The sequence below is a fragment of the Callithrix jacchus genome, chromosome 7, assembly GCF_049354715.1.
Source record: "Callithrix jacchus isolate 240 chromosome 7, calJac240_pri, whole genome shotgun sequence".
Taxonomy (NCBI): domain Eukaryota; kingdom Metazoa; phylum Chordata; class Mammalia; order Primates; family Cebidae; genus Callithrix; species Callithrix jacchus.
The window spans coordinates 17,938,801-17,964,485 of NC_133508.1; the positions used below are offsets into that span (position 1 = coordinate 17,938,801).

General features: G+C 37.6%; 1 protein-coding gene across 9 annotated transcripts in view; it reads right to left on the minus strand.

The window, feature by feature from the left end:
• Nucleotides 1-94: 94 nt before the first annotated feature.
• The window catches only part of TRDMT1 (tRNA aspartic acid methyltransferase 1), a 71,852-nt gene continuing 46,261 nt past the window's right edge, over nt 95-25,685 (minus strand). For 5 of the 9 annotated variants that reach the window (XM_078329537.1, XM_035306866.3, XM_002750066.6 and 2 more), the window contains one exon: nt 14,052-22,221. In XM_078329537.1, coding sequence (XP_078185663.1) covers nt 22,121-22,221 — 101 coding nt within the window. In that variant the 3' untranslated portion in view covers nt 14,052-22,120. Of the gene's footprint in view, nt 2,962-6,814; nt 13,149-14,051; nt 24,848-25,685 lie in introns of those variants that run through there. The other 4 variants (XM_008999990.5, XM_078329540.1, XR_004745496.3 and 1 more) reach the window with 3 other exon arrangements.

Here is a 25,685-nt window from a genome sequence, read left to right on the forward strand (position 1 = left end):
CATGGACTATCCTGTAACTGTTCAGAACTGTTTCTTCTTTGCCCTAGAGGGCTATGTTATTTTTTCTTCCAGAGGGATGTAAATGATCTTAGATCTTCAGTACTCTTCAACTTGTGAGAGGTCAAAATCTACCTCAAGTGATGCACAACTTAATCATTATCTATTTGACCTTTGAAACAGTAACCACCAGCTTTGAAAACATCCACTAAAACAATCTTTGTTTAAGAAGTAACTATGTTTCAACAGAAGCAAACTGGTCATATCTACTCCTTTCTCTGTTCCCCTCCTTCCTCACCTCCCTTGCAGAGGAGTTCCAGTTCTACCCAGTGCTAGGAAAAATAGATCTCCATATAAAAAATAATTTGGAGTCTTACCTAATACCATAACTCAAAAAGGTTCAAAGATCTAAGTCCAAGAGCTAAAACTATAAAATTAACTCATAATGGTTCAGAAATCTAAAACTGTAAGATAAAAACTCAGAAGAAAAGAATAAAAATTTATGACCTTGGATTTGGCAATGATTTCTTGAGTGTGATACCAAAAGCATGGGCAAAGAAAGAAAAGAAAAAGAGAGAAAGAAAGAAAACAAACCAAAAGGTATAAATTGGAATACATCAAAATTAAAAATGTTTGTGCATCAAAAAAATACCATCAACTCACAGAATGGAAGAAAATATTTGCAAATCATATATATGATAAAGAGTTAATATACAAAATATACACAGAACTCCCAGACTCAACAACAGAAAACAGCAAACTCAATTCAAAAAAAGAAAAATGGACAAACAACCCAAATAGACATTTCTCCAAAGAACATAGAAAAATGGCCCAAAAAAAAGGCACATGAAAAGATATTCAATATCACTAGGAAAATGTAAATCAAAGCCACAATGAGATTCTACTTCACACCCATTAAGATGGCCATCATCGAAAAAAACAAAAAATAGCCAATGTTGGTGAGGATGCGGAGAAACTGGAACACTTGGGCACTATGGATGGGAATGTAAAGTGGTGTAGCTACCAGGGAAAATGGTATAACAGTGCCTCAAAATATAACACAGAAACATATATGATCTAGCAATTTCACTTCCGGGTATATATCTAAAAGAACTGAAAGGAGAATCTGAAAGAGACATTTGTACAACCATCTTCACAGCAGCTTTATTCACAACAGCCAAAAATGTGAAAGCAACCCAGTGTCCATCAACAGATGAATGCATAAACAATATGTGGTATATACAGACATGAAATATTATTCAGCCTTGAAACTGTGAGAAATGTTGACGCTACAGCATGAGTGAACCTGAAGACATCTAGAAATAAATCAGTTACAGGAAAAAATAATATATGATTCCACTTACATGAGATTTCTAGAATGCTAAAATCAGAAAGACAGAAAGTAGAATAGTGACCAGAAATTGGAATAAGAAGGAATGGGAAGCCACTATTTAATGGGTACAGAGCTTTACTTTGGAAAGATTAAAAAAAAAAAAAGTTCTGATGATGGTTGTAAAATATGAATATACTTAATGCTACTGAACTATATACTTAAAAATGCATAAAATGGTAAACTTTATGTTATGTATATTTTATAACAATCTTTTAAAATGAATCCACACTTATGAAAATGGAACAGGAACAGCTTGCTATAGGAACTGTCTTAAGAAAAGAAAAAATACTTTTGCCTGTAGATTTGCTCATTTCAAAAACTCGAGAGACAATCTGATAAGCTTAGAAGTTTCATGTAAAATCTTAAATAGTATCTACTGAAACTCATCTTCTTAAATTAGGCTGTTCTATTTGATGTTATGAAGAAACCTAACATTGTTTTATACCTGTTTCTATTCAGCCACTATCATAAAACAAAAATGCAAATGGCTTGCAAGTTGCTCTTTATCTGAACTGATTCTGAGGTTAAGTGATGAGGGGTATTTTAAGATTTTGTTGTTTTTTAAAAAATAATAATAACAGATTTAATGCAACAAATGGTATTTTGGGTTGAATACATGACTTTAAAGTTACAATAATCCAAGCCTCGCTTCTATTATTACACTAGGCAGTCAAACCATAGCATTCAATTTAGAAAGCCAGAGAGAACTACAACTTTACTAAATTTTCTATGATCTAAGACATGAAAAAAAGAAAGAAGACTTCAAGTTTGGGGTTTTGGTTCTAACGTCCAACATTCTTGGGCAGTGACAAAAAAATGGGTAGGGGAGCAACAAGATGTTTAAATAAAGAAAACACACTTTGTGGCTGGGCACGGTGGCTCACAGCTCACACCTATAATCCTAGCACTTTGGGAAGCTGAGGCAGGTGGATCACAAGGCCAGGAGTTCAAGACTAGCCTGACCAACATGGTGAAACTCCATCTCTACTAAAAATACAAAAATTAGCTGGACCTGGCAGAGCGCATCTGTAATCCCAGCTACTCAGGAGGCTAAGGCAGGAGAACTGGGAGGCGGAGGTTGCAGTGAGCCTCAATCACACCACTGCACTCCAGCCTGGGTGACAGAGTGAGACTCTTTCTCAAGAAAAAAAGAAAGAAAGAAAATATACTTTGTAAAAAGAACAAAAGTTATTTCTTTCTAGAGTGACAGAAGCAAGGGATGGATGGATCTGTTTTGTGCCACTGTTACAATGAGGTGATTTATCCCAGTGTCATTATTATCAGTAACTCCTACAGTTCTGAGATCTTGCGATGTGCCAGACATTGTATTGAGTAATTCATATCACTTTGTCCTTAAAACAGATGAGGAAATTTTTTTAAGATTATTTTTTACTCGGTGTCTCCACATCTTTACTATTCACTACTATCTAGCCCATTGGAATGTAATTGTATTTGGCTCCATTGAGATCATACTTACTTAGAACATCTAATTTGTGCCAGATTCCATGCTGTGAATTGGGATGTGGCAGTTACTAAAAGACACAGATCCTTGTCTTCAGAGAGCTTGAATTCTGGAGCAGCAAAACAGACAGTAATAAAAGTAAAGAAAGACATGAACAGGGTAGTTCGAATACTGAAGAAAGTTGAGGGGAATAAAAAAGGGTGACATGCCATGGTGTGACGGGGGCGGGGAAAAGTCACTTATACTTATTTTGAGTGGCCAGGACAGGCTTCTATGAGGAGACTGCATCTAGGTTGTAACCTAAAACATAGTAACACTCACTTGCCTAGATCTGTGAAGCTCCAGGAATTTTTACTTTTCATCATCCCTGTGGGACCCACGGACAGCTGTGGAATACACTTCCGCTTTCCACACCCTTCCAACTGGATATATGGTGTGAGGGCATAAACCATTGATATCCCTACTGACTCTGTGCTGAGACTACAGAAACCACTTAAGAGTGATGAAAATAGTCTACATTTTGATTGTAAAATCAACTATTGATGCACTCAAACTTTCCATGAGCACACAGACAAAACTGAAATCGAGGGAGAGCAATAAAATCTCACTTCCAAGAAAAATCCCTAGGTAATTACTACTGTATTGGTTAATACCATGCAGGCTCTTAGACAAGTCTCTTTGTGTCTTATTATGCAGGCTCTTTGAGGACTGGATGATTATGTACCATAGCATATAATACTTTACTTGTGATACTCAAATAGTCGCTGCTTTTAAAAATTTTTTTAAACCTTCCCAATTTCTTCTATATACTCTTTTGTATCTGCCTCCTTCACTCAACATAATGCTTTTGTAATTTGGCTGTTCTGTACTGCAATTGGTTCCCTTTTATTATGGAGTACTATTTCATCATATGGCTATCCCATAGTTTGCTTATCTACTCATCAGCTGATAAACACTAGAGTTGTTTCTAGTTTAGGACTATTATAAATACAGCTGCTATGAACATTTGTGAACAGGTCTTTGTGTCAACACAGGTATCTCATTGTGATTTTCATTTATAGTTCCCGAATGACCAAAGATGTTGGGCATCTTTTTATGTATATCTGCCATTTGTCTATCTTCTTTGGTAAACTGTCTGTTTAGCTATTTTGCCTATTTTTTAAAAATTTTGTTGTCTTTTATTGAATGTAAGAACTCATATATTCTAGATACAAGAATTTTCAAATATTTTTCTGCCAGCATGTGGCATGTCACTTTGTTTGCTCAAGAATATTTTTCAAGGACAGCAATAAGTAAGACGCAAAAGACTACTTCCTAAGTGATTCCATATTGTATGATTCCATATGAAAATCTAGTAAAGCCAAAACTATGTTGATAAACAGCAAATCAGAGGCCAGGAGTTGGGGAGGAGAGTGACTGCAAGGAGGAATGAGTAAACATTTAAGGTGATAAAAATGTTCTGTATCATGATTGTAGTGATGGTGGTTACATGACTGTATAAATTCATCAAACTCATAAAGCTGTATACTTAAAATAGATCACCTTTGATAAGTGTAAATTACCTCACAACAAAACTGATTAAAATTATTTCTCACCAGGCACAATGGCTCATGCCTGTAATACCAGCACTTTGGGAGGCCAAAGCGGGTGGATTACAAGGTCAGGAGTTTGAGACCAGGCTGGCCAACATGGTGAAACCCCATCTCTACTAAAAATACAAAAATTAGTTGGGTGTGGTGGCAGGTGCCTATAATCTCAGCTACTTGGGAGGCTGAGGCAGGTGAACCACTTGAACCCAGGAGGCAGAGGTTGCAGTGAGCCGAGACTGCTCCATTGCATTCCAGGCTGGGCAACAGAGTGAGACTGTCTCAAAAAAAAATTTCACTTCTATATTTATAAATGTCTTCATATATCAGGATGATACAAAATATTAATTTGGTATTAAACACTAAGAAAAGATGTCCAATAGCCTTTACATAAATAGTTGAGATGACATTTATCATAATAAATTTGTTGGTTTGAAAGCTTAACAACTTGGCTTGGGGTGGAGGGAAAATGACAATATAAAATACTTGGCAAGTTTCGAATAGGATAAAATAGACTGGGCTAGAGTCTTTCAATAAAAAGGACAATTTGAATTCTCTGAGCTCTGGATGTAACTATTTTCATAATTATACTTTCCTAAAGATCACTGAACTTGGCAAATCTTTCCAGTGAAACAGAAAAGGCCTCCATCACGATCTTAATAAAGACTTCCTCTTTTACAGGATTTCCTTGTTTCATTAATGTGTTTATTACTCCACAAAGTAAAGGTAATCTCTTAGCTCCCAATATAAGCATTCAATTCTTCATTGTCCCTCATGTTAGAAAAAAAGAAAGTAATATTCTTTCAAGGTCTGACTGACTTTTAGTGATGAGTTGGTAATTTTACATCCAGCTCACTCACTCAACTCTAGCTCAGATCAATAGGCAAGTCAGACTGTCTGCATGTGTTGACTCTGTGAAAAGCAATATAAAAATCAATCGCTGTTTCCATGCCATTGTCACTCATTCTGTTTACTTACTCTATTCAGAATTTCTTCAGCAAAGATGAATTCAAGTCGTATAGAATCCATGACCTTCAGATTTAGATGGTAAATAATTCCCTTCTTCTCCTCCGCAAGGTACACATTCCGTAGACCTGAAATTCTATCTTTCATTGACTAGTAAAGCTCCTGTCTGTTCCCTAATCCGGAATGTATTCCACTAATATTCTGCATGTGCCCTTTACGTATTAACCACTTGTAAGATGATGGGAATAGGAATGTAGTAAATTACCAAAACAGAGATATAGACCAATGGAACAAAACAGAGGCACCGGAGGCAACACAACATATCTACAACTATACAATCTTTGATAAACCTGACAAAAACAAGCAATGGGGAAAGGATTCCCTATTTAACAAATGGTGTTGGGAAAACTGGCTAGCCATGTGCAGAAAGCAGAAACTGGACCCCTTCCTGACACCTTACACTAAAATTAACTCCAGATGGATTAAAGACTTAAACATAAGACCTGGCACCATAAAAACCCTAGAAGGAAATCTAGGCAAAACTATCCAGGACATAGGAGTAGGCAAGGACTTCATGAACAAAACACCAAAAGCATTGGCAACAAAAGCCACAATAGACAAATGGGACCTAATCAAACTCCACAGCTTCTGCACGGCAAAAGAAACAGTCACTAGAGTGAATCGGCAACCAACAGAATGGGAAAAAATTTTTGCAGTTTACCCTCTGACAAAGGGCTGACATCCAGAATTTATAAAGAACTCAAACAGATTTACAAGAAAAAAACAAACAAGCCCATTCAAAAGTGGGCAAAGGATATGAACAGACACTTTACGAAAGAAGACATATATGAGGCCAACAATCATATGAAAAAATGCTCATCGTCACTGGTCATCAGAGAGATGCAAATCAAAACCACATTGAGATACCATCTCACGCCAGTTAGAATGGCGATCATTAAAAAATCTGGAGACAACAGATGCTGGAGAGGATGTGGAGAAAAAGGAACACTTTTACACTGTTGGTGGGAGTGTAAATTAGTCCAACCATTGTGGAAGACAGTGTGGCGATTCCTCAAGGCCTTAGAAATAGAAATTCCATTTGACCCAGCAATCCCATTACTGGGTATATACCCAAAGGACTATAAATCATTCTACTATAAGGACACATGCACACGAATGTTTATTGCAGCACTGTTTACAATAGCAAAGACCTGGAATCAACCCAAATGCCCATTGATGATAGACTGGATTGGGAAAATGTGGCACATATACACCATGGAATATCATGCAGCAATCAGAAATGATGAGTTTGTGTCGTTTGTAGGGACATGGATGAATCTGGAGAACATCATTCTCAGCAAACTGACACAAGAACAGAAAATGAAACACTGCATATTCTCACTCATAGGCGGGTGATGAAAAATGAGAACACATGGACACAGAGAGGGGAGTACTAAACACTGGGGTCTGTTGGGGGGAAAAGGGGAGGGCCAGTGGGAGGGGGAGGTGGGAAGGGATAGCCTGGGGAGAAACGCCAAATGTGGGTGAAGGGTTGAAAGCAAACAGAACACACTGCCATGTGTGTACCTATGCAACTGTATTGCATGCTCTGCACATGTACCCCAAAACCTAAAATGCAATAAAAAAAAAGAAAAAAAAAAAAAAAAGGAATGTAGTAAATTGCAGATCCTCCTTTCTAGAGGCTCCAGTCTAGGGAAGACCACATGGTTGAAGGTAAAGAACATGGGTCTGAGGCTCATTTATATGGGTTCAAAGTCTAGCTCCATCACTTACTGACCATGAAACCTTGTTTTTTCATCAGCAGACAGATAATAACAGCACTGAAGGTATGTAAAGTGTTTAGCACATTTGGTTTCTGGCATAAAATAAGTGTTCATTAAATATAAGCTGTTATTATCAATATCATATAAAGAAATATAATAATCCTCACCCTCTTTTATCCTTTCTTGGGTTTAGGTTCCTTAAAAGAAAAAAATGATAAAAAGAATTCACAGCTGTCTTTAAAATCTTGGATACAAGGAGAAGCAGAGGTATCTGACCAGGTCTCCCATAAAAGAGAATTTCAGAGCAGAGAGATGAATTGGGGACTCTGAGGGAGGAAGAAGATAGCTGACCTGGAGTTAGAGGTATGAGGCAAAGTTTAATTGATATCTAAGAACAAGGCAAGGTGACCCCAGGAAGCACAGAACAACTCCACATTGGTGGGTGGAGAGCAAGATCACATTTAAATCCAAGAGTTTTTAAGAGCAGGCAATCCAAAGGAAATGGTCTTATCTGTGAGTAGAACTGAGCAATCAGGGTGAGGAAGCTTTCTTATGGGGTGCTGGCAATGGAACCCTTGGACAGGGAGTCTGCTCTGGGGGCTCCTCAGTATTTGCAGGAGGGGTCCTAGATGGAGAGTCTATCTAAGGAACCCTTCTGCACATTTTTATGCATTCATTAAAATAAAACCCTTAGGTCAGAACACTGATGACATCAATGGCATGTTGTATACTTTAAGTTTATAATGGTGTCTGCTGTACTCTTCATTTCTACTCATCAGCCTTTGCTCTCTTTGACTTCAGCAAGATGCGTGCATAGGTGTTTTGCTTTGTTGCAGGTGGGACCCAAATGTTCAGTGTACTGCTATTCAGTCATTCATGACCTGCTGACTTCTGCTCCCAGTCCTGCCACATGGTCTCACCTTTCTCTTTGTTCTTCATCCTGGCTCCAAGCTTTTCTCACAGAAAAGCTCCCTTCTCTCCCTCCTTCTCTCCTTCCAAAACCACCTGAATGTAGCTGCAAGAATCAGAATGAACTCCTTCTTTCTCTCTTTTTTTTAAATCTTTTTCAAGATATCTCTGTGAAACCTTTTCTCCTTCTGTGACATCCACTTCGTCTCCCTTTATATTTTGAACCCTCAGTTCTTTGCTCCTCCTTTAAATAATTCCCACAGAATTCACAAATAAAAATTTCTGTGGTCATCAAAAACGTATATGAAAGTTAATCCCAGTATACTAGAATTTCACATGAGGGGAATTTAGAGTTAAGAAGGGGTCATAGTAATCAGAATATGGCTAAGGACAAAAAAGAGACGAGAGAGAGAGACACACACACACAGCTTTACTGGAGAACAATGGAGGACAGAATCAACTCTGCCTGGAAGGGAATGCAGGCTTCCCAGGAGTCCGTCTGAGTAGTTCCCAAGGTAAAAGAGCGGAGTGAGGAGTTTCAGGCAGAGCAATGGTGTATACAAAGGTTTCCAGCAGAAAGTAGCTTGGCAGGGCTAAGCAGTGTGTACATGTGGGAGATGAAGTTTTAAAAATGGACAGGAAGCCAAATCAAGAAAGACTTTGAAATGTCATTTTAATGAGCTTAGATTTTATTTACTTTTAAAAATGGAGAATTATGAGAGTCTCTTAAAGAGGAGATTAACATGGTCATGTTTGCATTTTATAAGCATCCCTGCGGAGCCACATCTGAGACCAGACTTAGCAAGGAGGTTAGAGTACGTTTAAAGAGATGTGACCTGGAGAGGCTTAAGGCAATGGACAGACAGATGAGGAGACAGTGAGAAAGATACTCAGGAAACAGGATCTCTTTAAGAAATACCTGGGCAGTTAATATTTCATTAGAACTATTAGGAGGAGGAAGTTGGCTGAGCACGATGGCTCATACCTATAATCTCAACACTTTGAGAGGCCTAAGTGGGCAGATCACTTCAAGACCAGCCTGGCCAACATGGTGAAACCCTCCCACTAAAAATATAAAAATTAGCAAAGTATGGTGGCATGTGCCTGTAATCCCAGTTACTCAGGAGGCTGAGGCAGGAGAATCGCTCAAACCCAGAAGGCGGAGGTTACAGTAAACCAAGATCATGCCACTGCACTCCAGCCTGAGCAACAGAGGGAAGCTCTGTCTCAAAAAAAAAAAAAAAAAAAAGGAACTATTAGAGGGGGAAGTTAATGAGTTAATGCAAAGGTTTCCTGCTTGGAAAATTGGAAGCAAGAGATGATATTAATTGAGAGAATAGCCAGGGGAAGAAGATTTTGGAGGAAAGCCAGTAAGTTCAGAGTTGGATACACAGAGCTCTAAGGAACATCCACCACTCTGCTGCTTCACAGGCCTCACTCTCTGCAAGTGGTTTAATCAACTAAGATGGGAGTATGGAAGAGGCAGAGATGGCCTAGACTAGAACCTTGCTACTCCAAGTATGGTCCACGGACGCAGCACAGGCATCACTCAGGAGCTTCTCAGAAATGCAAAATCTCAGGTGCTACCACCAACCTGCTGAATTAGAATCTGCATTTTACAAAGATCCCCCTCCCTGACAATTAGCCGTGCACTCATTAAAGTGACCTAGGTGCATGAAAACACCTTCACTCATGAAGAGAGTCAAGTGGTTCCTGCCATTGTGTCATTTTTTTGCTTCTATATTTTTCTTAGATTGATCCTCCAATTTTTAACTCTTAATTCAATTTGCTACCTCTTTTTCTTATTTTGTTCTACTTTCTGAGGAAGTCTTTATCTTCTAATTTTCTAGTAATTTGTTTTAAAATGTTGCTATCATTTTATATTTGAAAACCTCTTTTTGTTCTTGTTTCACAGTTGTAACATCATCTAGTAATTTTTAGATAATTGCTTTTTGATGTTTTCTTGTTTCCTGTATGGGCTATTTTCTCTAAGTTCTTTTTCTCCCATTGCTTGTTTAGGGCTTTCTGTTTCATACTAGAGGCTTTCCTCAAATACCTATAGATCCTTAAATCTTCCTTTATATTTAAAAATAAGACATCATGGGCCAGCGGGGTGGCTCACACCTGTAATCCCAGCACTTTGGGAGGCCGAGGAGGGCAGATCACAAGGTCAGGATATTGAGACCATCCTGGCCAACACAGTAAAATCCTATCTCAACTAAAAATACACAGATTAGCTGGGTGTGGTGGCACATGCCTGTAGTCCCAGGTATTTAGGAGGCTGAGGCAGGAGAATCACTTGAACCCAGGAGGCAGAGATTGCAGTGAGCCGATATCATGCCACTGCACTCCAGACTGGGCAACAGAGTGAGACTCCATCTCAAAAAAAAAAAAAAAAAAAAGACATTACAGAGCAGATGATAGACTCTGTGTGTGTCTGTGTGCAAGTGGTGGTGTTTATAACTGGTAGGCTTTGTCACAGAGTGACCAAATGACAAACTGGCAATTTCATTAGGGAACCCTGGATGCCCATCTTTGAAGGCATTTTCCCCTGAGGACATTCACTTTGTCCAGAAAAAGATTCTCCAGTTTTCTACCTGGACTAGGAAAGGTGGCTAAAGGTTTTATACTAAGTGTACAGACTTTATGTATCCCCTTATTTTCTAATTTTTTCTCCAAATTCTTGAAATGCATCTCATTGCCACATTAGAATATTTCACTGCTATGCTTATACCAAGATTCACTTTTTATTCCTACAAGCTTTATCCAAATTCCATTGTGTTAGAGGCTTAATAAGCATTTAGTGCAGATATGCTTGTTCTTGACCATGGGGGACATTCAAAAGTTTCAAAAATTCAAAAGTCAAAAAGTAAGTTTATTGACTTTCTCTGACTTACAATGAAGTCATAATGCACAAATCTGGAGGGCTGGAGTTAGACAACATTACAAAGATAAGTGTGACCAGATGGGACAGAAAACACAGTAACGTGCTGTTAAGTACACAGCAGGTACCAAACTAGGAATTGTCCAAGGCTCAGTATGGGCACACTGTAGAAAGTGGTTCCACTGGCCAGGCGCAGTTGCCATGCCTATAATCCCAGCACTTTGGGAGGCCAAGCTGGGCAGATCATTTGAGGTCAGGACTTTGAGACCAGCCTGATCAACAGGGTGAAACCCTGTCTCCACTAAAAATACAAAAAAGGCATGGTGGCACATGCCTGTAGTCCCAGCTACTCAGAAGGTGAGGCTGAGGCAGGAGAATCCCTTGAACCCAGGAGGTGGAGGTTGCAGTGAGCCAAGATGGCACCACTGCACTCCAGCCTGGGCAACAGAGCAAGACTCTAGAGCAAGACTCTGTCTTTAAAAAAAAAAAAAAAGGAAAAAAGGTGGTTCCACTTATCCAGCAGGTGACCTTGGAGGAAAGTGGCTGGGTAAAGGAAGGGACATTGATAGAAGGCCTTAAGTGGCAAGTTTGGGAATGTTGATTTAATCTTTTTAATAGCGGGCTGCTCTTTTATCTTGAGTGCAATAATCCTTATGTGGTATTTCTGCTAGGCCAGCAGAATTTATCTGGAGGGCGGGATTAATGTGGAAGTCATAAAAATGAGGAGAGGGGTGAGACACAGAGGCGCGTTGAGGATGGACAAGTTGGCGAGATTCTCATGCCCCTAATGCTAGCTCCCATTACATTTTATAGCTTCAGCATATCAGTTTAAAACAGAACACTGTAGAATTAATCTGGTTTTTACTAATTAATGGAAACATTTGTGAATATAATGATCTTTTAATGTTTATGACACTTAACTCATTCTTTTTTCAGGGACACAGAATTGCTTAAATTTACATATGTCAGTTTTGTGATTTTCTGCAAAATTTTGGGACAATGCAACGTTGCTCTGATTCATTCATTCTCCATGAAGGATTACATAAAATAATTATGGAAACTGATGTATATTTAAAACTATTCTTTTGCTCATTTCATGGGAAGTGCATTAGCACCTAGGAAATTACCAAGTCCACTATTGTGATGAACTGATCTTTTTGAAAGCAGTGTGGTCTTGGCTCAGGGAACATAAAGCAGACATTTGTTCTCCATGCTCATTACTACAATGACTACAATTATCTTTGAGTAGAATGAAAAAGAATTATGACTTGATCATTACCATTTAAAATTATTGAGGTTTGGCAGAGCTTTCGCTGAGAAAGCAGATTGTTGAGAGTTTGGAGAACTTTTCCACATTTTTCAAGTTTTTTTTTTTTTAGGTCATATAATCCCTTCATAAATAATGAGAATAAAATAACAAAATTCAAATATAGAGGGAGAAATGCAATAGGGGAATAGGGCTTTGGTTATGGAGCACAAGGGGTGTTCATGGCACATTATACACACGTGTGCACACACACAACTTCCTAATTGTAACTCAAGCAAATGTTACAGAAAACATAAAATAGGCAGTAGTAGTCCCAGCTACTCAGAAGGTGAGGCTGAGGCAGGAGAATCCCTTGAATCCACCTCCTGGGTTCAAGGGATTCTCCTGCCTCAGCAGGAGAATCACTCCAGCCTGGGCGACTCTATGACAAAGCCTACCAGTTATAAACACCACCACGTGCACACAGACACACACAGAGTCTATCATCCGCTCTGTAATGTCTCTCTTTTTTTTGTTTTTTTTAGATGGAGTCTTACTCTGTTGCCCAGGCTGGAGTGCAGTGGCATGATCTTGGCTCACTGCAACCTCTGCCTCCTGGGTTCAAATGATTCTCCTGCCTCAGCCTCCCAAATACCTGGGACTACAGGCATGTGAAGGGTCTCCCATCATTGTGAGATGGGGAGTGGCTAAGGATCAGCAGAGGAGATACTAATTGCTAGGATTAAAGGCTCCAAATGCTAGTAAAAAATCAGCAGAGCTTTCTCTACCTCCAACAGCTCCTGGAATGGGGACTTCAGCAATCCCACTGGATTAGTCCAAGCTTGATTTCCAAGAAGTTGTGAAGCAGTGAAGTGGAGTTTACCATAGGTGAACCCTCCTGGCATCCTGTTCCAAATCAACCTAAAAAGGACAAAATGAGTTTTCTACTTGGTGACTCCTAAAATTCACTAAGCAAGGCAATGAAGTGAAATATTTAGACACCATTCACATGACCATCAAAGGGAAATGTCTGACTGTACTTAGACTTCAGCATGAATAACTGAAGAAATACAGGTGGTAAATACCTGCAAACAACTTACATTGGATCTGATCTTAGGAAAAGTGGAAAATACATCTTTGTGACAATATTTTGTGTTCCATTAGGGGAGGAGAGCAAGTGAGGTGAGGGTGTCACCACTGGGGTGGGGAGAAAAAAGCTCATTCTCTTCTGGGAAGGAAAAAAAAAAAGTTTGGGGATACTTGGCACTCTTCAGACTCTGCCTCTTGTACCTTTAATTGGGAAGATAGATGCAGAAGCAGTACATACAAGCATCTCTATCTTGTGAGAGGAAGCTTTGCATTACGGATGTGATTTATGGTGGGAGGAGTGATTTAACAAGGCTAATGCCTTACAAAGGGGCATCATTCCCAGGGGATTTGTTAATTGAAGTGCCACATAGATCTGCGGGAAGATTTAAGGTGTCATCAATGGCAGAAAGAATGAGATGACCTCACTCTGTCTTTTTCAGTGTCATTATTCTAAGATCTAGAAAAAAACAACACCTTTGTCCCTTTGTAAGTTTTCTTTATAGTGACTTGGACTATATTTGTTACAGAAGTACTGCTAAATCAAGCTTTGTCAACAATTCCTAGACTATGTTTAGAAGAGACATAAACAATATGCTAGGAGTCATTCTGGCATTAAATAGTCCTCCAGCAACATCTAATGTGCTTCTCTTCTTTTCGGCTGACAGAATTATTCAAACAATCCCCAAGCCATGAAAGAACCTATGATTCTATTAACATACTCAACATACTCATATCTAAATTGGTTAATTGGACAATTATTTATTAGGTACCCACTATCTGTCAGCATCTGAGAAAGTTACTGGGAATACACAAATACTCTGCCCTGGAGGAAAAAGGTCAGCAGGGGAGGAGATTGTATTACATAGCATCAAAATGCAAATGAGATAGCAACTTACAAGCTTACAATGATCAGACTCTACAGTCAAGACTTGAAATTGAGTGTTTTGAAAGAAAAAGAATTTTAAATTATAAAACTATTATATCACCTTGATGAAAAGAAAAACAAAAAGATTACATTTAATTTAAAAAATTAAAATGCTGTCACTCTATCATAACTATCATTATTTTATTCCAATCTATTTTCAGATGAACAATTCGTTACAGTCATTAGAGGTACATGTTAGATCTCTTTGATTATTTCACATAAGCCTAATTCCATGTCACTACCTGCACTGCCTAATAATTGTAAAGCGCTGCATAGAGGTACATGTGTATCTATACATATATAGGTATGAGAGAGAGCTCTTGAAGGATAGTTTGGCTAGATACAGAATTCATAGTGGACAATGCCACCTCCTTCTGGTCCTCATGGTTTCTGATGAGACATCTACTGTGTCTCTCGCCCCACAGCAATGTGTCATTTTTCTCCAGCCGCTTTTAAGGTTTTGCCAAAATTGGGATGTTTTCAGTCATTATTTGAACACTCTTTCAGCTACATTTTTTTCCCCTCTACTTCCGGCATCCCAAACATATAACTGTTGGTCCTTTTGTTATTGTCCCACAGGTCCCCAAGGTTCTTAATTTTTTTTGTCAGCCTATTTTCGCCCCATCATTCAGATTAGGTAAATTCTACTAATCTGTCCTCAGGTTCACTGATTTCTATCTTCTGTCATTTCCTCTCTATCACTGATCTCAAATTTAGCAAAGAATATAAATGTACAGATTCAAGAAGCTAAATGAACACCAAACAAGATATTACATTCACTTTGAAATATCTGCCATGATGAAAGAAATTCATGCCAAGACACATCATAATTAACTTTCTGAAAATAAAGTTAATGTAACAGACAAAATGTCCAGGATCTACAAATTATCTGTCACCACTGAATGTTTGCTATTTTGTTATTGCATTTTTCAGTTGTATAACTGCCATTTATTTCTATGTTTAAATCTGGCATATGGTGCACTTATCACGATGGTTCTTGTATTAACTTCTCTTTCCTTGCTGACTTTTCTATCTCTTTGTTGCAAGACAATTTGTAAGTACTCATTGAAGCAGTTTTACAAGAGTCGCTTAAAATCCGCGTCAGGTAATTCCAACATCTGGTTCGTCTCAGTGTTGTCATCTGTTTTTGACTGTCATTTCTTATTCAAGTTGTGATTTTTCTGGTTCTTGGTATGACAGGCTATTTTACACTGTATCCTGAATATTTTGTCTATTATTTGAATCTTTTATTTTAGCAGGCAGTCACTCCATTTATGTTTAGCATGCAAGCCCTGGCTTAGTTTTTTGTGGGCTGTGACTCCAACAGTAATTTAGTTTTTAGAGCCTTTGCAGTGTTATTTTGGTCTGCTTTGGTTTATCTGGTGCTGCTCGGGCTCCTGAATGGTCCTCCATGATGCTACTTTAAGAAAAGAAGGATTCTCCCCCAAGCCAGGTCCCATGGTACCTCTGGGAGAAGGCAGTCTCCAGCTCAGATAATGGGTCAGATGCTTTTTGCCAGAGCCCCCTGGATCTTCCTCTCAGCACACAAGCCTCCGGTCTGGATGTTTGTCAGCAGGGTTTCTCATATATATCCCCCATGCTGGTAGAGCCAGACTCATCTGGTATTACCAACTAGACTTCAGTTCCCTCTTCTGTAGGAACAACTCTCTCTGGGCTGCTTTCTGTTGCTAGGTTGTAGGTCAGAAAGATGAATGAGGGGTCAGATGTCTTGGAACCATGCTGTTCCTCTAGTCTTGGGGTCCCTAGCCAGTGTGTCTTCCTCTTTTCCCACTTTTCAGAATTCTCCTGATTCCTCTTACATTATTTTATAATTATACTTATCCAGAGTTTATAATTGTACTTTTCAGGGAGAAGCAAGGAGAAATAACTCTACACTCTTGTCAAGACCAGAAGTCAAAATATAGTATTTTAAAGAGTTTTATTTGCACAACTTTCCAAAAGCCAAAATGTCAAGCCTACCCTAGAATTATTTTTTAAATCATGTGTTCTGGACTTGAATAACTTTGGCTGTTCCACTGGGCATGGAAGAAGTGGTAGTAACAAACAAGTTAAATAGTTTTCAAGAGAATAACTTCAAGACACTATTTGAACTCTGCGGTGTGATGCTTTTTCTCTGTAGCTTCAGTATCGATTCCAGTATGGTTCCTATATTCACTCATTCAACACATATTCATTGAGTGCTTACTACATGCCAGTACTGTTTTAACATCACTGAAGGAAAAAAAGTATTAACAATCTCCGCCCTTGTGGAAGTTCACATTCTCTAAAACATGAAACATTTTCCATTTAGAAAACTCAAATCATAACAACTATTCGCCTTATTGTCTATTCATTCATAGCACCAGCTCTCAAATATCAAACTCAACTCATTTCTACTACACAAGGAGTATCACATTCCATTAGGTGTTTTCAGTCATTTTTTTCACGTGTGAAATTTAACAGGACTTGTGTAAGGAACCAGCTGAGTAAAATAGCAAATATTTTAGTAAAAATGACATTCATGCTAGATTAAATTTAGAAGGCTCAAATCTGTTAAATGTCAACACGTTTAACCAAGCACACAAATATGATTGCAAATATGTATGTGGGTGTTTTTAGATCTCAGTGACTTTTTATAAGTTTTCCTAAAAATAAATGATCGTTCAGAGAAGGCTTGCCTTAGGAAGGCTATTTTAACAGAAGCTGACCAATGGAATGCAGAGTGAGAAAGAAGGTGAAGATGATCTTGGGTTATGATGCTTAAACTTGGAAGATCTGGAGCGTAACGGAACCATAAAGAAAAACAGTAAAGTCGTGAGTGGAACTGACTACAGTAAGGAGGATGCTTACATTGCAACCATGCTAAATTTGATGCAAATTTGACAACTTGAATAGCGAAACATCTAAGTTAAAAATATCCTAACATGAAGATTGTAGAACAGGACTTAGGAAAATAGCAGATTTAGAGTCATCTGGGTGTCATCGGCAGAATGGCTGAAGTTGTAGGAAAGGGTGAGACTCTTTGGGGGAAAAAAATGGCTTGAAAAGTGAAGGGTAGAAAGAGACCTGAGGACTGAATCTTCAGGTAAGTCAGCTCCAAGTCTCTGCTCTTCTCTTTCTAACTTTCACTCTCATCCTCTGACCCTCTAGGTGATCTCATCTGATTACAGAGCTAATTTAGCTAAACAAACATGTTCTCTATGCACACTCTTCTAATTTCAATCTATTCTGATAAAAATAGAAATCAAAATGCAAACAAAATACAGAGCAAATATTTGAAGTAAACATTGAACCCATGCTAGGTACAAGCAACAAAATGAAAAACTCTAGGGCTATTCAGAAGAGAATTCTACGGGAGAATTAAATTCCTATCTTTTAGTTTTTGTAAAAATTTCCAGTCTCTTATTTATAAGAAAAAGGAGATTTTGGAAGCTCTAAAAGTCAAGCGTGTTACACTTGAGGGAGACTTCAGTAAGTGCTGGATGTGGTTGAAAGTAAGACTCTATGGTAAATATTTAACCAACTTATATGAGAGCTTGGGGAATACAAAGTCAAAACAGCTTTTTGCACATGCTCATATTTCTTGAACAAATATATTTAAAAAGAAATAAATTCACAAACTAGACAAGAATGGTGATGGAGTTTGGATCTTGATTGTGTAGATTTTGAAGAGCCTGAGTACCTTAAAATGTTCCTAGACAGCCTAAAGAGAGAAACAGAAGCCAGAAACAAAAAAAAGACATTTTTTTGTTGTTGTTTACACTGAAGCTTTAAAATTTTAGCAGCAAAGACAAAGAATATGAAAGGGAAAATGACGCAGACAGCTTGACCCATGCAAACTGGAACTAAAGAACATGTGCAAGATGCTTAATGCCTTTTAAAAAATATGCAAAGGGAGGCTGGGTGCGGTGGCTCACACCTGTAATACCCAGCACTTTGGGAGGCTGAGGTGGGGGGATCAACTTGAGCTCCAGTGTTTGCAACCAGCCTGGCCAACATGGTGAAACCCCATCTCTCCTAATACAAAAATTATTTTTAGCTAACCATGGTGGCATATGCCTGTAATCCCAGCTACTAGGGAGACTAAGGCAGGAAAACCACTTGAATGGAAGTGGGAGGGTGCAGTGAGCCGAGATCCTGCGTTGGCACTCCAGCCTGGGCAACAGAGTGAGACTCTGTCTCAAAAAAAAAAAAAGCTAAGGGAAAGGCATAACTAGACATCTCGGTGGATATGATGGAGGACCAGAAAAGTGCTTGCTAAGAAGTTGATATGATAGTTGTATATAGCACATTTGAATGGTAGATGATGAGAGGAAGAGATTAGTAGACAGAGGTCCAAAGGCCATGTCTTTAAAAATTATATAATCTCAATGCAATCACAAGCTACAAAAAAAATTGCTGACGCTATATGACCCTCACTGAATTTCAAAGTCCAAAGCTATTAGTAAGTCAGTGTCATAACTGATGGCCTAAAACAGAACTCCAAGCTGAAGGCCAAATTATGACAAGGTAACCTTCTGTTCCTAACATAAGCAACTCAGAAAACTCACGTTAACCTCTTCATCTATGTGGGCTTAAAATTTGGTCCTTATTATATTATCTTGGCTTATTTAGAAACTTCTTTTTTTCAGAAGAGCAACCAGAGTGACTAGTTTGGATGCAGATACAAGTGGCTTGGAGAATATATTGTTTAGTAGTTGCTTGATGTTGAATGAAATGAGGTTGCTTTGTTCTGTTCTGCTATAGCTAAAGTTAAACCAGTTTTATTTATCTTTAGTTCATTTCTCTCTCCTCAGAAATCTCCAGCTTAATCCCTCTAGACCTGAACTAAGTTGAGATGGGAGCAAAAGCCAGATGGGGGTTTCTGCTGAGGAATTCTACCCACAAGCAATGCACTGAATTGCCCGCACTCACCTCTAACTCCACCTAACTTTACATCTCACATGGTAGCAATGCAGCCTTTCAGGGCAACTTAAAAGCCTCTATACTAAACAACTTTAACTCTTTCAAAAGTTGGATCATTTCAAGCAACAATTTACCCTCAAATTTCTAAAAAAAAAAAAAAAAAAGTGTTGGGTGGACCCTTACTGTTCACAACTTCAGCTACTGGTTTTGCCTCTTTAGAAGGCTCTACTTTTTGAGGAAGAACAAGCTAGCTGAAGGTTGGAGGTACTTTCTTACCTTTCCAGGCACAGGGCAATGCCCATGGTGCAGGTCTGACTGAACAGCCAGAACACCTTGTCCAGGGTCCTCTGAGAAGGTGATGCTGTCATTCCTCTTTCATCTCTCCTACTGAGGATTGTCAGGCTCTGACCCCTCCTGCAATGACTACCCATGTCTTCAAAATAATTTTCCAATTATGACTCATTTTGTTTACGTTAATTGATTTGATCATCCTTTAGAATTAGTTTTGGATCCTGAAGCCATATTAAAAATAGGAGGCAGGGTAATAAATAACTTAGAATTACCTCACAAGCCACTTAAAAGAGCAGAGGTGATGGGAAAAGGAGAATGAAAAATCAGTTTACTGTTAGGTATGGTGAAGACTGAATTACACATAGTTCTCTTGATAATGAGAAGCTATGTTTTCCAACATCTGAATAAATATACAGGCCCAAATATCATGAAACAGAATTTCCAGTGCAAATTTTATACAGCATTACAAAAAACATATAGCAGACATTCCATAAAGAGCATTTTCCAAATTAATTATGCATACCTATACACCTGCTAATTAAATGACACTGGTAGATACATCTTCATTAAGATGTGAGTTTTTATGCTTGTTACTGTATATTTTCAATTATGAATTAAGGGCAAGAATCACCATCTTCCTGTGAATACATTTCCATAATTTAAAAATTCCACAAAGCTACATTCTGTCTTCCAGTTTGTAAGCAATGTCTCTACAGACCTTTCAAGTGTTCAAATTTGGTGCTCGGTAACCACACTTATTTTGTATAATGTTGCTCAACAGAGTGTAGGATATTATAACTATAGCATAGCTATTAGTACAGTCACAGTAAAACCCTAAACCATTTTATTTAGAATCTTTCAGCAGTGAAGAGAACCTACATGAAAATGTGCCAAAATAATTTGACTGTTTACTGGAACTTATGAGACTTGTAATAGGCTCTGTCTTTGAACACATATGCAAAATGTAGATAGTAATAGTTTCTGTACAGGGCTGGCTTACAGCTTCCCTATAGTCATATTTATCTGAGTTCTGAAAAATTGGTAATAGAGTATGTTTTCAATTGCAGTAAAATATACATGTTACATTTATCACAAACTATTTTTAAATTTACAGTTGCAGTGGCATTAAGTACATTCACACTGTTGTGCAATCACCCTCCCCATCACTTCCAGAACTTTCTCATCATCCCAAACAGAAACTGTATACCCATAAAGCACTAATTACCCATTCTCCCTCCCTGCAGAGTGGCTCATTTCATTTCACATGATGTACTTAAGGTTCGTCCGTGTCACAGCATATGTTAGAATTTCCTTCCTGTTGCAGGTGGTACTATTCCACTACACGCATGTAACACATTTCGTTTATCCAGTCATGGGTGAATGGGATGACACTTGGGCTGCTTCTATCTTTAGGTTACTGTGAACAATGGTGGTATAAACACTGGTGTACAAATATCTGCTCAAGACCCTGCTTTCAACTCGTTTGGGTCTCTAGCCAGAGGTGGAAATGCTGAATCATAGGGTCATTCTATGTTGAATTTTGTGAAGAACCTCCACACTGTTTTCCAACAGCTGCTGCACCACTTTATGTTCCCACAAGGAATGCACAAACTTTCAATTTCTCCACGTCCAAATAGTTGATTTTTAAGAATAAATATTTGAATAAAAATCCTGTAGTAAGATCTCTGGACTTGTTTCTTTTCATCTCTCTTTGTCACTTACTTTTATCACAAACCGTGGAATTTATGATGCATGACTTAGTTTGATTAGAAACTCTAATTCCAAGAAACCTACTGAGGATGAGAGACAGAGAAAGTTAAAAGCCCTAAAAGTTAATTCAGAGTATATGTCACCACAGTAAAAAACAATTGTGGGAAGGGGATGTCATACGGCATGGGGTCAGAGGACAGCTTCCTCCCCGAAATCTTAACCGTGCTACATTCCTCAGTGTGTAATGGCAAATTAAACTCAGAAGCTAAGAAGACAAAAACAAGCTTTGATAATAGCAAACTAAAGGAAAGTACATACAAAATGAAGAAGGAACAATGAGTGTTGTCCTTCAGATAGAGGCTGAGGAAAATGTAGATAATGAGCACCAACATTTTCTGTGACTACTTGGTGGAGAGGTAATCAAAAATTGAGGATTATTTTTCCTGACATATTCTTCAGACTGCTGTATAAATTGAATAATGATAGTTTGGTTTACATATCATATGCATTTGTTTAGATGAAATAAAGAAATGTTTAAAGGATTGGAAATTAAGTAAAACATTCAATAGGCTAGAACTAGAATCATTTTAAAATTAGAAATAAAAAACTTTTTAAATTAACATAAAAATGTTAGGCCTGTTATGACACTTCACAAGATATTAACATAGACACTAAAATTCTAGGTGCTCTTTGTTTATAGCATAATTTTTAAAAAGAATATTCCACATACATATTTACATTCCATATGAAAATATACTCTCCATAAAGCATAACAATAATTTATATTTTATAAAATACACTAACATAAATTTGAAAACCATGTGGATTTTTAAAATAAAATCCAAATTTCATATTAAAGATGGATTAAAATAATTTAGTTACAGTTCACCAGAATTAGTTCAAAACAGAATTTCAGAATTGTTCTCTGAAAATGAAGGAATATCGTATGACCACCTTTCAGAGTTACTTAAAATTATTCATACAGGATTTTGATTAGTTTAGCTACTACATGCACGTTGAGGCTATTTCCAAGTAGGCGATAACGCTGTTTCACTGTTATCTTCTCAGGAAATCCTGGAAAAGACAAATAGCAATTTATAGAAATCATTTGTAATCACAATTTCCAGAGATGAAAGGATGTATCCTTCAGTAAGGGCACAGTGGTCATTTCATAAATAAATCACTAAGGTCTTCAGGAACTTTTATTAACAAAAGAGAATTTGGAGCCAAACATATTCTATAACATGGTATTGTCTACACAGTAAGATAGTAGCATATCACATTATGTGTTATGTTCAGCGCACACACAGGTACACATATATCCACAGAACTCAGATATTATTTTAAAAAGTGCATGTATTAGTGTACTTTTTAAAAAGCTGTGGCTGCCATTATTTCACAGTTCTTTCTTTGATTTAATAATCATTTTAGGGATATAATTTGCATAGCATAAAAATCATCCATTTAAAGTGTACGATTAAGAGGTTTTTAGCATAGTCAAGAGATTTTCAAACATCTCCACTATCTAATTCCAAAATATTTTCATTACTTAAAAAAAAATTTTAGCACCTATTAGCAGTCACTCCCTATTGCCTCCCTGTCCCCAACCATTAATCTACTTTCTGTTTCTATGGGTGTCTACTAGATTATTTTTCACATAAATGGAGTCATAAAATAGGTTGTTTTTTGTCTTCTTTCACTGAACATGTTTTAAAGGTTCATTCATGTCATAGCATGTAGTGATACTTCATTCCTTGCTGTGGGTGAATAATATTCTATTGTATGGTTTACCACATTTTATTTTTCCATTCATTCATTCACAGACATTTGGGTTGTTTCTACTTTTTCGTTGTTGAGAATAATGCTGTTATGAACATTCATGTATGTTTTTGTGTAGACATATATTTTCAATTCTCTTGGGTATATACCTAGAGTGAAACTGCTGGATCACACAGTAACTCCGTGTTTAATGTTTGAGGAACCATTGGACTGTTTTTCAAAGCAGCGGCACCATTTTACGTTCCCACCCAGCACTGTATGAGGCTTCCAATATCTCCACATCTTCATCAATACTATTATTGATATCCATATTCTGGATACAAGTCCCCCACAGTTGTTTTTACACTCTCCTTCCACAAATTGCCTCTGTCATATTGGACTTTCATTTGCTACATTCCTTTTTTAAAACAAATGCTTTCAGATGCTGAAAGAAGACCTTGCAAATATCAGCATAAAAGATTGTCCATGTAAAAGAGTATGCACTAAAATGGTAGTTAAAATGTCAGGATTTCACATTCAGCATACTCTAGCATAGCAAGGAAATAAAGGAAAAATAACTTAGATAAGAAAATGAAAAAAATAATTAGAAGTATTAAGAATGGCAAAATTTCATATACTCATGAGGACAGTAAGGTAGAATTAGTTACAGTAATGTTGCTTCATCGATGCTTGACATTTTATTAACTGCAATAAAACAACAGTAATTACTGTAATTACTGTTGCAATTACATATGATCATAAAGTTTCTATTCTAAAGAATATACTTTAGGCAAGCACATTACTTATCTAAAAGTATTTACTTCAAAGTAGCCAGAGGTACAAATGTGCCTAAAAATAGGCTTTTAGACTATCCCAGAGACAATCTTTTACAATATTACAATTATATTGGAAGGAAAGAAATGTTTGAAGACAAGTAAGATCTGTACAAATTATATCTATGTGTGTATGTGTGTGTGTGCATCTGTGCATATTTCTTTAAATCTAAACTATTAGGCTGGCACAAAAGTAACTGTGGTTTCTGCCACTCAAAGTAATAGCAAATTACTTTTGTACCAACCTAACAACTTATGGGAAAAAATTACATAATTTTCTAAGTTAAAAGACAACTTTTAAAAAACTTAGATACATTAAAAATAATAAGAATTATCCTTAAGAACAAAGAAACACAGAATGAACAAGGTCAAGGTATCAGCTTATGCCCAGTAAGGGCAGGTGAGTGTTTTTCTTCAAAAGCCCACTATTCCACAGAATGCACACCACCAGTCACAGAACCAGGACAAAGCATTTGGAAGGATCAATGCAAATCCATCATTGCCAGTAGACAAAGAGCTCAAACAATGCCCATTTTTGAACCCAGAGTCAATAATGTTGGAAACACACACGAGGGACAGTTTTATCACGGTGCTGCTCAGTGGTGACATCAGGGTAAGCTCAACTCCACAAACATACCATGTATTTTAAAAGGAGGTTCAGTAATTTCAAAGGCTGTTTTTCTGTGTATTATACATACATAATCAGAGAGCTTTGGAAAATTCTATTTTACCCACTTAAAACATAAAAATAAAGGGAAAATTATCTATGAAATAAAGATTATAAAAGTAAATAAATGGCTCATTCTAAAAATGCAATGTTCAGATATAAGAATTTCATATATATTAAGTTATTTAACTATCACAATAACCCTATGAAGTAGGTGTTGTAATTATCCTCATTTTACAGACAAGTAAATTAAAGGGAACAGTTAAGGTGGGCTGGGATTTGAAGTCACTGTCTGACTCTGGGCTCTGTGCTCCTTACCAAGGTTCAGTATTACCAAAGTGACTACTACTCTTTGAAAAGAAAAAGCACTGGAATAAAGCTGAGGAATTAGTTTTAATTAATAATCTCTTTTCTCTCTTCTGTAGTATGTCTGATCACTTATCTGAAAAAAGAAAAAAAAATAGTAGCTAGGAAAGCAGACCAGGAATGAGAATCCTTGAGTCTAATTCTCAACTCTTTGTTTTGTAATGCTCTCACTCATTTTGTGACATAAGCTAAGACAAGGAAAGTTTGTGTTTTTCTTAAACAACACTCACCAGGACATTTGGGACAAAATTGAGATCACCAAGAAAGAGGCAAGGAGTAGAAAATAAACCTGGTTGCCACGACTACGCTCAGAGAATTAGTTACCAAGAGGGTAGTCAAATTATATTGGCAGTTTGTTCTCCATGTACAAAAGGGTTGTGTTCCAAAACCGCAGTTAAATCAATTATTTAGAATTTGAAACATGATCTATTAAGCCCATTATTTGAAGAATAGTGCCATATTAATATTACAAAAGTATTGGATTTAACAAAGTTTGGCTTTTCTGCATTCGAACTCTCAATTAGAGTCCTCAAAAGCACATTTCCACCCTCTCTAGCCATGGAAGCATGCTAGGGAGGTCAGTCTTTCTCCCAGCCCATCAACCAGGTACTGGGAGCATTTTCATCCCAGGCCTAAGAACCCACAACCTCCTTAGAGCTGTGAGCACTGGCCCTGACAGTGGGATCAAGGAGATGGGCTGGGGCATCTCTGAGAGGCCAAAGCAGTGTGTCCAATCTCTTCAGAGCACCAATCCCTGGACTTTCTGGACTGCTAATGGAGTTAGGCTTTTGACTTTCTCACTCTACAACTATATCTTCCCATTTGTTCTTGAGATTCCTTGTTGTAGGTCCCCAGTCTTTCTTCAATTCTGTGTCAATTAATTTCCTGCATCAATTTCATCTCCTGAGTTCCCC